Below are 15,519 nucleotides of genomic sequence, written 5' to 3'. Positions count from 1 at the left end.
GGTTAATTTCGGTTCGATCTGGCTGGGCTTGGACAGGTTGTCACGGTCAGTAGCAAAGCGATGCACACGAATTTCGACACACCTTGCCTCTCGTGCTTCTCGTGGGCTTTTTTTCTTGCTCCTTCCATCCATGAATATCTACTGTAGTAATTGAGTCACGCACATGAGTCAAAAGGTTGGTTAAATGTAGCTTCTGTATCTCCTTTTAATATCTCCTTCCACTCAATATAATATTGTTTATTTATTATTATTTTTCTTTTCTGATGGTTAACCTTAAGTAATGGTTTTTTTTGTTTTATCCTACTAAACATTGCATTAACTTAGTCTACTAATTAGTAGGGCCGATGTCCACGTCCTACACATATTCATCCAGTCATGGCTTAAGTAATGGTCCACAGCACACGCCAATGAATCAGAAAGTTCCTTTAATGGTCAAAGAAAGGTACGGATCGTCTTTAGTCATTCTTTTTCGGAAAGTACCGTAAAAGAATTGGTCCATTGGTTAATCCAGTGTTCTATGAGATAGTCAATTTTTTGGGAAACGTGCAGAACAAATGAAGTATGGAAGCAAGTATGGTGGTGGTGGAGAGTTAAGCCGGTTATTTCGGTTCCTCTTGCGTATGAGTTGTGCCACACTCCCCTAGAAAGGTTTTTTTTTTTTTTTTTTTTTTTTTTTTTTTTTAATTTAAAAATTATTTTTTTTTTGGGTAAGAATATAAAATTACCATATTATCATATAATGAGATGAATAAAAAATGAGATGCAAAGAACATGGTGTTCAAACAGAAGAAAAAACAAAAAGAACACCGTCAGTCTATCAATTTGAGGGGAGAGTTGCCTACACTACTGCTACACAAGGGCTCCTTTTGGAAGGATTTCTAATTGCACCGATAGAAAAATGGCTAGGTTATGTGGTGTTTTGACCATTGTATATAGAGAACATAGTCATATATGTACTAGATATGGTTAGTAATAATTTGGGCCTAATTGATTGGTAATGTGACAAATTTTAGAGTCGTTTATGTAAGCTTCTAAGTGGACTGCATAGGAACCTTTTACGTACCTAATTATAATTTTATTTTTTGGATTAAAATTTAGAATTTTTTATATACTGCGGTGTATGTAGACGATCACACCTTTCAACTAACTCTCTCTCTCTCTCTTTCTCTTCAATAAATAAATAAATAAATAAATGAAATGAGAATGTATTATGCAAAACCATGCATGATGTACAATTATACATGCAACTATTGGATGGAGATGATGGTATATAGTGCATTCCATCACCCTATACAATGACTAGTGCACGACCATGCACAAAACGTCTCCCCAAATGATATCAATCCACAAGGTGGCTATTGGACGACCATGTACAAAACCTCCCCCAAGTGATAGAACCTCTCACCAAATAATGCCCATCGACAAGGTGATTGTTGGATGACAATGCACAAAGCCTCTTTCCAAATGATATCTATCCACAAGGTGGCTACTTAATGCTTCCCTCTACTATTTGGTTGAACGACACATTTATGGGGATAATGATTGGTTGGACAATCCAACTTTCTAAGCAAAAGGAAGATTATTTGGAATTAACACCAATTTAAGTTATGGTAAACATACATTTGTTTAAGGATTTAGGTACTAATCATTTGATATATTATTTGCTATAAAATTTGGTACTGAGGTAAGGTATGGACTTTATAATTAAATTTAATATTTAATATTTTGGGTATATTATTATAATCTGAAACTTTCTGTCTTAACCCTAATTTTCCAAGTAGAATTAGTCAGCAATATTTCATTGTTTATATCCAAGATCGTATCTTTGTTCATGTTTTTTCTAGTGGAAGATTATGTGTTGATGTTATTATTAATATAATGTTTATTAGAGAGAACCAACATATTTTAAGTAGCTATTAGCCTAAGCATAATAGATTGTTTATATCTAATTGCACCTAAATCTAGTGCATAGGCAGTAGGCTCCAATTGCCTATAAGAGGGGATGGATCTATACTCTTAATTTTATATGTATATTAGCATCAGACATGTGAGAAAGAGAAATTTTGTATGTATATTAGCGTCAGATACGATAGAGAGAGAAACATCATTTTCGAGATTTATAGATATTAAGGATGAGAGAGGAAAGAATGCACGAGAAGACATACAAACAAGGTGTCTTCTCGCGTATACATCATTTTCCTATTTCATATATTCCAAGAATTTGCATAAGAGAAAAGAACGCTGTTACGAGGCTGTGGGCTCTTACATCAGACACATGGGCGGCAAAATAATTAATCATCCTTCTTTGTTGGATGCATGGATGCATATTTTTATTGGCCTCCATGTTGGCATAAAGGGCACACAATCATGTAATATTTTCTCTTTCATTTTTGTATTGTTATACCTAGGCTGTGTTTGATAACCAACAGAAGAGAAGATAAGAAAATAAAATAAAAAAAGTAAAAAAAATAGTAAATTTTTTTTTCTTGGTTTAAGAAATTCTCTTTGTGCTTGGCATGTCCTGGACCAAGAGAAGATTCATTTTTTGAATTTCAAAATTCATCTTGAAAATAATGAAATTTTCTTTTATTGGAAAAAAAACACACATTTTTTCTATTTTCTTACCATTTCATTTATTTTTTTTTTCTATTCTAGTTTCTTTTTTCTTTTCTTTTTTTCTCTTGACTACCAAACATAGCCCTTGGGATTTAGTAAACACTAACTAGAATGAGTACTAACCGGTTCCCAAATCATTAGGATATTGATACATACCTACGAAAATCAATCAAATGAACTGAAAATTGAAGGAAAAAAAAAGAAGCACCTTTTTGACTGATACCAATGATTCATGTCAGCCGAAAATTGAAAATAGAGTACTTCTTTGGCTGATACCAATGCTACATATCAGTGAATCTGACATTGATACCTAAACCCTATTTGCACCATGGTTTGAAGAATTGTTATTGGATCAGACGAATTAGCAAATACCAATACATATGCGAACCAACGGTAAAAACATTAAAAAACAACTATGTTTAAAGATAAATAGGGGCAAAATCGTGCGATCTCAACCAATACAAGCTGATCCAAATCAATATCATTTAAAGACTGGAACTATGAAGTTAAACCATGGGTTGCATCCAAGGTTTTAGAACTTAGGATTGGTCAAGTTTTGGTAGTGAATTGACGCCAATCTGATAAGCCTAAATCAGACTATATCAGACAAATTTATCCTTACTTTTCAATAAAATTAATTTTTATTATTATTTTACCCTTATTCTTTACTAGTAAATTGGTATCAAATCGAATAAAATCGGGTATCAATCAAAATTGATACTAATTCAATCCAATCCGACCGATCTAATTCAAGTTTTAGAAACATGGTTGCACCTCGCCAAATATAAATACTGTGAACTTAAACCATGGGTTGCACGTCAATAAATACGAATAAAAAGAGTAGTTAAATATCACTTTGTAAACTCTAATTTTGCTATCAACAGAGAAAAAGCTCACGAGAAGCATGGAGGGTCAGAACTCAGAAGACACCTTAACGTCAATGTGTTTTACTGGACTTGCTTTCCAATCAAATCCCTCGTGTCTTCTGCCCTATTGTCACTTATGATCTTTCACAGTTTTCACATTACCACACCTCATTTACTTTAAACGACGAATCAAGAAACCCAACCATCCAAACATGTTCCTTCTCATCTAGTCTTCCCCTTAACAAGTTCCCTCCCACTTAACTGGGCTCAGAAGCCTCTCATTGCTTAAGCTTTTGAGTTCTTACAAGAGAGATCCATCTCCTTCTCCATTCTCTTCATCCAAAACCAATATGGATAATCAAACCCACCAATATACTGAACTCAATCAACCCCTGATCTCCCCTAAATCACCATCTTCTTCTCCAAAATCATCTTTTGCAGATAACCAAGCTAGCGACCAACTAGAATGTATACTATCAGATATCCAGTTACCTCAACTGAAGCGTCTCCGGTTCGCAACCATGATCGAGCTCAAACTCCTCTTCTACCTCGCTGCACCCGCCGTCATTGTCTACATGATCAACTACCTCATGTCCATGTCTACCCAGATCTTCTCCGGCCACCTCGGTAATCTCCAGCTCGCCGCTGCCTCCCTCGGCAACACCGGCATCCAAGCCTTCACCTATGGGGTCATGGTACATACTTAGAATCCATATTTGTACTATACTTAAGTTTCCCCTTATTTTCTTGGAATGAGATCTTCTTCAACCACCCTCTGCTCATGTTTGATTTGATGACTTTAATACCGAGTATATTGTGCTGCGTGCATATGTGTAGTTGAAAGAAAATCCGAATTATATTTTCTTTGGGGGATTGAAAAGCAGAGGCGATTGAAACTTCGAAGTTTGAGATTATTGCTTATTTCCAAGCTTATCTTTGTCTTGTAATATTCTTTAAAAATGTTCAGCTAGGAATGGGAAGTGCAGTGGAGACATTATGTGGGCAAGCATACGGTGCATCAAAGTATGAAATGTTAGGGGTATATTTGCAGAGATCAACGATCCTGCTTACACTAACTGCAATCCCAGTTACGATCATCTACATCTTCTCCAAGCCAATCTTGATCCTCCTCGGTGAATCATCAAGGATCGCATCAGCCGCTTCGGTGTTCGTCTACGGTCTGATCCCTCAGATATTCGCCTACGCAGTCAATTTCCCTATACAGAAATTCTTGCAAGCACAGAGTATTGTGGCCCCCAGTGCTTATATATCAACGGTGACACTGTTTCTGCATATGTTACTAAGCTGGGTTGCGGTGTACAAGATCGGGCTTGGTTTGTTTGGGGCTTCGTTGTTGCTAAGTTTGTCGTGGTGGGTTATGGTGGTGGCTCAGTTTGTTTATATAGTGAAGAGTGAGAAGTGTGAGAAGACTTGGACTGGGTTTTCAATGGAAGCTTTCTCTGGGCTTTTTGATTTTTTTAAGCTATCGGCGTCGTCGGCGGTGATGTTGTGTTTGGAGATTTGGTATTTTCAGATACTGGTTTTGCTTGCTGGGTTGTTGGAGAACCCTCAGTTGTCTTTGGATTCTCTCTCTATCTGGTAAAGCACGACACCTTCCCTGTTAAACCTTTTCTGTTTTTGGCTATTGGGAGTGTGGGACCTCTAGCTCTAGTGGGTCCCACTCCCCATGCGCAAGTCACAGTTTCAGATATAAGCTTTGACCTTTTGCACATGGGAGTGGGACCTACTAGAGGGCTCAATGAATAAATGCTTGCCCGTGGTGGGGTTATTTATAAATTTATAGCATATGACCCAAGGGACAATGATTTTAAAAATCAGATGGGATCAGTTACAGAATCAAATTGGTATTGGTCAAGATCAATGTTTTGCAGAGGTAAAATCCCTAGAACAAACATCGATATCAATTGAAATTGATTCCGAGTTTTTAAACCTTGCATAGGGATTGAATGGATTCAATTTTTTTTTTCTTTCTTGGATGGAATGGGTTCATCTAATTTGTAACTGACAGGGATTGACTAAAAATTGGGGGAATAGGTTAATTATTGAAGTTAGGTGTTGTATGGATTAATTATTGTGTACCTTACAAAAGATGCAGCAAAAGTAGAAAGAGTCCTTTTGAGGCCAAGAAACAAAGAGATGAAGGGAATGATGACAACTGAGGGAACTGTTAGTGTGGTAGATTGGTGGTGAAAGGTTGGTGATGAGTTTGGTTTATTAAGATCTCCTTGTCCCTTATACATGGTGTTAGGTACCTGAATCGGTCTTGGCCGATATTGATACTATTACGATCAAGTTGTATTGAGTTTGATTGGACTATTTTGCCCCTTCAAATATCGATAACTTGATATTTTTTTTTTTAAACTATTTTGCCCCTCAAAATGTCGATATCTTGATTTTTTTGACTATTTTACCCTCCCCTGCCAACAGATAAGGTTTTTCTTGTGTTTTTTTAAAATGCAATGTCTGTGTGCAATGTGCAGCATGACAATAAGTGGCTGGGTTTTCATGGTTTCAGTTGGATTCAATGCAGCTGCAAGGTTAGTCTCTTAACTTCTATAAGTCCTCATGCGATTTTTCCCCCTTAAATCTTATATTTGCTTGGAATAATCTCCATTATATGTTCATCGATTCCCTTATATGTCCATTATGCCATGTGGTATATTCTGATTGAACTGAAAATTAACATGTGAGTATAAGACTTAGGAATCTATTTGTGCAAAAAATCGAGTCCACATGATCTGCCATGTGACAATTGTTGGCATTTGCAGTGTGTAGGAAAAGCTCCTACCATGAGCATGTGCATAGGAATCAAGCTCCCCAAAAAATTTGTCAAACAAAACTCTAGTGTTGTAAGAGTGTCATTTGCTGTTCGAAAAATATTTTTTTAATAAATTTTATTTCGATACTCCCCGATTTAATCATAGTTGTGATGCCGTAAAATATGTTGGTATTGGAGTCATATAATTACTTGGTGAAGCTTCTCCCAAATGAATCCTAGGTTATAAGTATACATTCTTGGAATAGATTCTAGTTTAGAATGTATTTTGAAATCTAATTCTTCTTATTTTCTTGCTTAAAAATGTGCTTTCAACCCGAAATCTATTCCGAGAATATGATTTTAACTTCATTGTTTGACAGTGTGAGGGTGAGCAACGAGCTTGGAGCTGGACACCCAAAATCAGCATCATTCTCAGTAGTGGTGGTGACTTTGATATCTTTGGTAATCACATTGATCTTAGCAGTAGTAGTTCTTGCATTAAGAGATGTGATCAGCTATGCTTTTACTGGTGGAGAAGCTGTAGCCCAAGCAGTCTCAGACCTCTGCCCACTACTAGCCATTACTATCATCCTCAATGGAGTCCAACCTGTTTTGTCTGGTACATTTTTTGTTACAACTTAACATATTTCAAACTCTTAATTGTGATTATTTAGGATTGGTTCTTTGTTTCTTAGAACAATTGGGCATTATCTAAGCTACATATTTGTTGGGAATTGTATTACAATTGCTTACAAAATATAAATTGCAATACAAAGCTTTTGCAGTAGAAACTATTATGTTGTAGTGTTGATCCTTAACTGAAATGAGATGAGGGAAAACTTGAAATAGATGTTGAATCACCACCACAACAACTGAAGAAGCTTCAAACAGAATTGAGGTTGAGTCACACTTGTAGTGCTGCCTTTAAGGTTATTGATGCCCTCAACTGCCAAGAGTTGTTCTGCACTTCTACCTCCAAGATAAAACAACCTTCCACTAAAAGATGAGACAGTTCTTCTAGTCCCTTCTTAGGAGCAAAAAGCTACAGCATAACAATCCCCCTCTAACCTTACATAAGACTCAGAGAAAATGAAAAAAAAAGAGAGACTTGTATGGTTACAACAAGTAGAAATTGATGGAATGTCAATGTGTCAATGTGTCTCTGCAAGGTATTTGGTTGGGTTTATATAGACCCAAAACCACCCCTTGCACCCTCTTGGATTCCCCAAGAGTAACCTCCAACTTATGGCAAGTTAATTGAAGAATAATGTCATATGATATGAATTGGGAATTAATTCAATAAATGGAATTAATCCCAATCAATTCTCTTTGCCCACCTTTCCACTCTTGGTAATGGTCATTAATGGAATTTAGGGTTCCCATAGGATGTTATTGATCATTTTCTAGCCCACCTCCACACTCATGGTAGTGACCTTGAATGGACTTTAGGGCACCTATATAATGACATTGATTATTCATCTCTATTTAGCAATAACCCATGGTATGAATTAAGAATTAATCCGAATCAATTCTCTTTACCCACCTCTCCACTCATGGTAATGGCCATGAATGGACTTTAGGGTTCCCATAGGGTGTTATTGACCAATTTCCACTACCTTAACTCTAAGGGTCCCAAACCATAACAAGACAATCGAGACATAAAAATACTTCATTTTGAAACTTAAATATAATAAAATAGATATAAAATCTAACAATCTAACAATCCCCCACAAGTTTCAAACGACACGAAGGACACATGTGCTGTGAGTCTATGACTATATTAGACACTATAGGACGCATCGTTGTAGGTGTCTTTCGGACTTGAACCTACACTAGGTCTAATGAGCTACGTTACAGGGTATGGATAAAGTTAAACTCCTTGAACTTTTCCTCATTGGTGTAGCTGACCGAACCATCAACATCCCATAAGTCAACTTTTTGAGCTACCTATCATATAATCACTTTGGACTTTTGAACTAGTCAAGTCCCTTATCTTGGACTCATGAATGTTTAGAGAACTTGCCTTTAAGTTCTCATCGTCAACGGCCACACCCCCTACATTCACTTAGTCCCGGATGTGCACCACAATTAACACGTCCACATTTCTTGGGATTGGGCTAATTAAAAGCTTTACCGCTCAATCTTTCTCCTTGTTGTGGTACTACTATCATCATCTACTTCTTGGAATGAATACTTAAATAAGTAATAGTACTGAACTGGTCATCCCGTGACTTCGTTTGTACCCCTTAAACCTAATTCAGGCATTAAGCCTCTTCACATAGGTAGGGTGTCCATCACATGATCTAAGGATTAGGCATCAACCCTATTCCTGTAGATGCGCTACACAAGTTCTTGACAGACATAGGCTTTGTGAACATGTCAGCTTGGTTACTTTATGACTTCACATAATTGATAGCTATCATTCCTTCATCTATGTATTGTCTCACAAGATTGTGTCTTAGGTGTATGTGCCTCCTTTTACCATTTTATTTCCAGTTCTTGGCTAGATGTATAGCCGCTTGATTATCACAATGTAGTGATATCGATGGCGTCGGTTTTTGCACAATGGAATATCCGCCATTAAGTTCCTAAGCCACTCGGCTTCCGTTTTTGTCTTTTCTAAAGCTATGAACTCAGCTTTCATGGTAGAGCCCGTCTCACAAGATTGCTTTATGGACTTTTATGAGATGGCACTACCTGGTAGTATAAATACATACCCATTAGTAGCTAAGGACTCGTTTGTATCCGAGATCCAATTTGCATCACAGTACCCTTCCAACACCGCTGGTTTACCACTATAGTGCAAAGTATAGTTTATAGTACCTTTTAGGTATCTCAGCAACCTATCAACCGCGCTCTAATGCTCTTTACTTGGATTGTGAGTATGTTGACTCAACTTTCCTACTGCAAGGGCAATATCAGGACGTGTACAATTCATTAGATATGTGACTGAACCAATAATTTGAGCATACCTTTTTTGATTCACCGGTTCACCCAAGTTTCTTTTCAAATGACATTCCATATCAAAAGGTGTTTTAACCGTTGAAACTTCATGGTACCCATACTTTTTAAGTATGTTTTTTACATAATGGGCTTGGGATAGTGAAATGTTATTCTCTTGCTTAATGATCTTGATCCCAAGGATCATATCAACCTCTCCTAAGTTCTTTGTGTCAAAATTAGACATCAAAAGTTTCTTAGCTTGATTCATTATTTTCAAGTTTGTTCTCATTATTACCATATCATATACATATAGCAGTATGAATATGATGCCCTTACCACCGTGAAACCTGCTATATAAGCATTTTTCATCGTCGTTCACAACGATACCATTTGAAATTAGAATTTTGTCTAATTTTTCATGCCATTGCTTTGGCGCCTGCTTCAATCTATATAAAGATTTTCGAAGCTTACAAACTTTTTGCTCTTGTCCATTTACAACACAACCTTTTGGTTGCTTTATATAAATTTCCTCCAACAAGTCCTCATTTAGAAATATTGTTTTCACATCCATTTGATGGATGACCAGGTTATGTATTGATACCATTACTAACATAACCCTTACTGTGGCAATTCTAGAGACAGGCAAATGTGTAAAAGTAATCAATATTAGGCTTTTGTCTAAACCCCTTGACTACAAGTCTTGAAACGAGTGACCCATCACTTTTTAGTTTCTTTTAAAATATCCAATTGGTTTCTAAAGTTTTGGAACCAATTGGTAAATTTACCAATTCCCAAGTATTATTCTCCAAGATTGAATTTAGTTCACTTTTGATTGCCTCCTTCCAAAAGACAACATCCGATGATGTAATAGCCTCTTTGTATGTAAGAGGGTCCTTGTTTACTAAATAGACAAGCCACTCATCATTTGAATATTTAGGTCTTTTGAGTCGCTTGCTCATCCTTGGTTGACTTCCATCACTATTACCCAATTCATGATTGGTAGCCCTTTCATTTGACTCCATTTCCCAATAAGTCAATTGACTATCCTTATTTGTAGGTAAATTGGACTTAAAGGGAAATATATTTTTAAAGAGCTCAACATCCCTTGATTCTATGATTCAATTTGTTTCAATAACATCATCCATGGCTTTAATCACCATGAACCGATATGTAGTACTATTTGTAACATACCCCAAAAACACACAATCACATGTTTTTTGTCCCAATTTTCTTTTTTTGGTATCCGGTAATAATACCTTAGCCAAACAGCCCCAAATCCGTAAGTGTTTTAGACTTGGTTTTCTTCCAAATCATTTCTCAAATGGAATCATACCAGTCTTGTTATGTGGGATTCTATTTGATAGATAACATAACGTTAGTCTCTCCCCACATATCAAGTGGTACACTTGAACTCAATAACATAGAGTTCATCATCTCTTTAAGAGATCAATTTTTCCTTTCGGCAATCTCATCGGATTTCAGTTGGTATGGAGCGGTTGTTTCATGGATAATTTTTCAAGGTTAAAATACTCAGTCCTTATATCGGTTCTAAGTCTTTTAACTTTCTTATCAAGTTGATTTTTAACTTCTGTTTTGTGAGATATAAATGCCTTTTCGGCTTCATCCTTTGATTTGAGTAAATAAATCATGGTATACCTGGAGTGGTCATCTACGAAGGTTATGACATAGTTGTTTCCTCCCTTAGACTCATATGACTTATAGTAACTTAAGTCACTGTGGATCAATTCCAAGATATCACTCTTTCTATGCACAGTTTTATGAGGCTTTTTGGTTAACTTTGCCTCTACACAAGTACACTTGTTCACAGGGGGTTCCACCTTATTGGTGATCATGTCTAACTTGCATAGTTTAGTGATATGTTTTACGCTACTATGACTCAACCTACTATGATACAAATTAAAATAATTAGTAGGGACAACAATGTAAGCAGAAGAAGTTCTAGCTTTTTCAATTACAACATTTTTAATGCTTAGTACAAATAACCCCTCACTAAGGTATCCCTTCCCCATAAATACATTGTTCCTAGTGATAACCATCTTATCACTCTCAAAGGTTAATTTCATTCCTACTTTATTAAGCAAAAGAATTGAAATAAAATTACGCCTAATATCCGGGGCATGGAGGATATTGGTGAGCACCTAGTCTTTCCTGAAGTGAGCTTCAACATTACTTTTCCTTTCCCCATAAAAGGGGCACTTTGGGAACTTTCCATGAATACCTTTTCGTCTCCTATACTCATGGAATAAGTGGAGAACATCTTCAGATCACCACAAATGTGTGTTGTAGCACCGGTATTCAATACCCAATCCTTTGATTTTTCAACCAAATTTGCTTCTATGACCATAGTTACAAAGACGTCTTCAACTAGGTTCACCTTTTCAGATTTTTTCTTCTTGAATCGGAAATCTTTCTTGAAGTGCCCTGGCTTTCCGCACATAGAACAAGTGAGTTTCTTCTTCTTAAAAGAAGGATCATCAAGGTTTTGACGGTATTTCCTTTTTTTGTCTTGTTTGTTGGTTTCTACCAAGTTCGCTTTTAAACGTTTCTCCCCAAGGTCTTTTTCACCATTGTCCTTGTTCCGGTTCTTTTCCTCAATTTTGATCCTTACAACCAACTGGTCCAAGGTCAATTCCGTCTTCTTGTGTTTCATTGATAGCTTGAAAGCATCCCAAGATGGAAGCTTTTCAATCAAGGCACTAGTCACAAATTCTTCTAGTAGAACCATTTTTTCCTTTGCTAGCTTTCCAACCAAGATTCGAAATTGATCAATTTGGTTTGAAATGGTGTCACTATCTTTCATAGTAAAATTTAAAACGTTAGCCACCAAGTACTTCTTTGAGCCAATATCCTCAAGAGAGTACTTATTTACTAAAACGTTCCAAATCGAATATGCATACTCCAATGAACTATACACATGGTATAAGTCATTGGATAATGCATTTAAGATCTGATTTTTGCATTGGTAATCCACTTGAATCCAAGCCACTCTTTTGCCCTCCTTTACAGGATCATGCTTTTTTTCGGCATGGGTTTAGTCAAGGCATATACCAACCCAATTTGGGCTAATGCAAACATCATTTTCCTCCACCGTTTGAAGTTTTGACCTCCAAACTGCTCAATTTTATGAAATTCAGTGACAATCCTCATCTTACCCAAATCTGGGATTAAATTAGTTACTGAAGGGATAACATTGGTGGGAATTGAATCAATGGTGGGTAAATGAGGAATCCCCTTACCATTATGGCTAACATAAACCTTGCCTCCTTGGTTGTTGATTGTTCCTTCAACATTGATGTTTGAAGGATCTCCTACGTTGATAATTCCATCGACGACATTGTTCGAAGCATCACCTATGATAGTGATTGAATGACCGTCATTGTTGTTGGGGTCATCACCTCTTTTGAGGCTTGCATCTCCAAGATCAGCCATGAGATCTTACAACGATCAACTACCTTAAAATTGTTGGGTAATTGTATTACAATTTCTTACAAAGTATAAATTGCAATATAAAGCTTTTGCAGTTGAAACTATGATGTAGTGTTGATCCTTATCTGAAATGAGACGAGGAAAAACGTGAAATAGATGTTGAATCACCACCACAACAATTGAAGAAGCTTCGAACAGAATTGAGGTTGAGTCACAGTTGTAGTGCTACCTTTAAGGTAATTGATGCCCTCTACTGTCAAGAGTTGTTCTGAACCTCTACCTCTAAAGATAAAACAACCTTCCACTAGAAGATGAGACAGTTCTTCTAGTCCCTTCTTAGGAGCAAAAAGCTACAGCACAACAATGCCCCTCTAACCTTACACAAAACTTAAAGAAAATGAAAAAAAAGAGAGACTTGTATGGTCACAACAAGTAGAAATTAATGGAATGTCAATGTGTGAATGTGTCTCTGCAAGGTATTTGGTTGGGTTTATATAGACCCAAAACCAACCCGCACACCCTCTTAGATTCCGCAAGAGTAACCTCCAACTAATGACAAGTTAATTGGAGAATAATGTCATATGAATATGAATTGGGAATTAATTCAATAAATTGAATTAATCCCAATCAATTCTCTTTGCTCACCTCTCCATGCTTGGTAATGACCATGAATGGAATTTAGGGCTCCCATAGGGTGTTATTGACCATTTTCTAGCCCACCTCCCCACTCATGGTAGTGACCATGAATGGATTTTAGGGCACCCATATAATGACATTGACTATTTACTTCCATTTAGCAATAACCTATGGTATGAATTAAGAATTAATTTCATAAATGAAATTAATCCGAATCAATTCTCTTTGCCCACCTCTCCACTCATGGTAATCCGAATCAATTCTCTTTGCTCACCTCTCCACTCATGGTAATGGCCATGAATGAACTTTAGAGCTCCCATAGGGTGTTATTGATTATTTTCTACTACCTTAACCCCAATGGTCCCACACCATAACAAGACAATCAAGACACATAAAAATACTTCATTTTGAAACTTAAATATAATAAAATAGATATAAAATCTAACAATATTAAATAAGATATATACACTAAACTCATCTTCAAAGACTGGTTTGGCCAAAATCTTAAAAAAGGGGTTGATTAGATTTATTATGCATTGCTTGGATTTTGGGGTCAATGAATGATGCATTTTGGATATTTTTCTCTGTTTCTCAGAGTATGTGCTCTGTTTCAGGTGTAGCTGTTGGGTGTGGATGGCAAACATTCGTTGCTTATGTTAATGTGGGATGCTATTACGTCGTTGGGATCCCTTTAGGGGCATTGCTGGGTTTTAAGTACAACTTGGGCGCGAAGGTATGAAATTCATGTTGATGTTATTGCAGTATTCTGGATCAAAGATGGCAAGGGTTGGAGATTGAGTACTTTTACTAGGATATATGTTGAACCATAGTTTATATATGGAATATCTCCACTTCTAAATTCTAAACATACTATGTTCACTTATAACTTATGTTTATATACTTGAACTCCAATAATTTCACTCAATAGTGTAATTTAAGATTGAAACATATTGATCTTTGGATGCTGTAGGGAATATGGTCTGGAATGATAGGTGGCACAACAATGCAGACCATCATTTTACTGTGGGTTACTTTTAGGACAGATTGGAGGAAGGAGGTGAGTCTCATGAACTATCTATTTTATCTTCAAAATACAAGAGAAAAGATAAATAAAATAGAGTGATTCAAGACATGATTGATCTCTTGTGTTCATATATCTTGTTCATAATAGTTGTACTGAATTGAATTTTCAGGTGGAGAAATCTATGAAACGCTTGGATAAATGGAAAGTCAGTGAAGAATCAGTAGGAAAGGAGTGATGGGAGCTTTAGAAGTTATAAGAGATGTCTGGAAACATGTGAAGAGAAAGATGGTATGATATGGTGTGATGTGGTGTGGTGTGGTGTGGTGTGATGAGTGAGAGATGCTTCAGCAGAAAGGATAACCTACAAAGCTGCTGGTCATTCATCTCTGAAATTGCTTTATGAAAGCAACTAACAACTAGATTTATTATGAGCCTCAAACTTTGTAAACCCATGAGAAAATCTGAAATAGACGACTTCCTTAATCTGTATTGATATTGGCAGAAACGATCGACTTAAGTGGCCTGTTTATGGCAGATCCCATTTCACTCCTTCCATTCATTCTCTGAAGTTGAAAATACCTTTTTTTAGTCCAATCAAAGAGTCAAATCTCATGGTTGAAGAGATTCTCTCTTCATCATGGTCGAAAAGAAACTGAACTCTGTAGTTTTAGTAATGAATTTTAGGTACTCCCCTCCCCTCCCCTTTTTTATCATAAATGATTTGAAGAATTAGAAATGAAATCTTATGCTTTTATCTTGTTTATGTTTATATTGTTTTGATTTCTTGCCAAGGGGCATATCCCATTATGAATACATTGTATATCTTCTCATATCTCCCATTCCTTTCCTATTTCTTCTTTCTTGTTTTTTCAATGATGATAAAAGGGGAGAAAGATTGGAGTTTGAGCATAAGCTTTTTGGAAATATTTGTTTCCAAAAATTATAAAACAAAGGGGTAGAAAAAGATTGGAATTTCAAATTAATGGCACACTCCAATTGATATGGTAAGGGGAGAATTTAAATGGATATGATAAATTGAGCATGCTTGAATGATTAAGGGGGTAGAAAAAATGATTTTCTCATATCTATGTTAAAACATGCCACGTGTGTTTTAAATTTACTGAATGATTTTAACAGGATATTTGCTTGTCATGTTACAATCCATCTTTGCATTATATCGCTCAGAATATTTTATGGCATCTTTACCA

At 36.3% G+C, this 15,519-nt stretch overlaps 1 protein-coding gene across 1 annotated transcript; it reads left to right on the top strand.

Moving 5' to 3' along the window:
* The first annotated feature begins 3,584 nt into the window (after positions 1-3,584).
* Positions 3,585-15,074, top strand: LOC122070659 (protein DETOXIFICATION 40-like). Its single transcript, XM_042634857.1, has 7 exons — positions 3,585-4,177; positions 4,450-5,081; positions 5,984-6,040; positions 6,642-6,880; positions 13,902-14,020; positions 14,258-14,344; positions 14,481-15,074. The coding sequence occupies exons 1-7, from the start codon at positions 3,833-3,835 to the stop codon at positions 14,544-14,546; spliced, it is 1,545 nt and encodes a 514-aa protein (XP_042490791.1). The 5' UTR covers positions 3,585-3,832; the 3' UTR covers positions 14,547-15,074.
* The last annotated feature ends 445 nt before the right edge of the window (positions 15,075-15,519 follow it).

Source organism: Macadamia integrifolia, unplaced genomic scaffold, assembly GCF_013358625.1.
Source record: "Macadamia integrifolia cultivar HAES 741 unplaced genomic scaffold, SCU_Mint_v3 scaffold961, whole genome shotgun sequence".
Classification (NCBI taxonomy): domain Eukaryota; kingdom Viridiplantae; phylum Streptophyta; class Magnoliopsida; order Proteales; family Proteaceae; genus Macadamia; species Macadamia integrifolia.
Note: the sequence above shows the minus strand (reverse complement) of the source record. Positions and strands in the feature narration are given on the sequence as shown.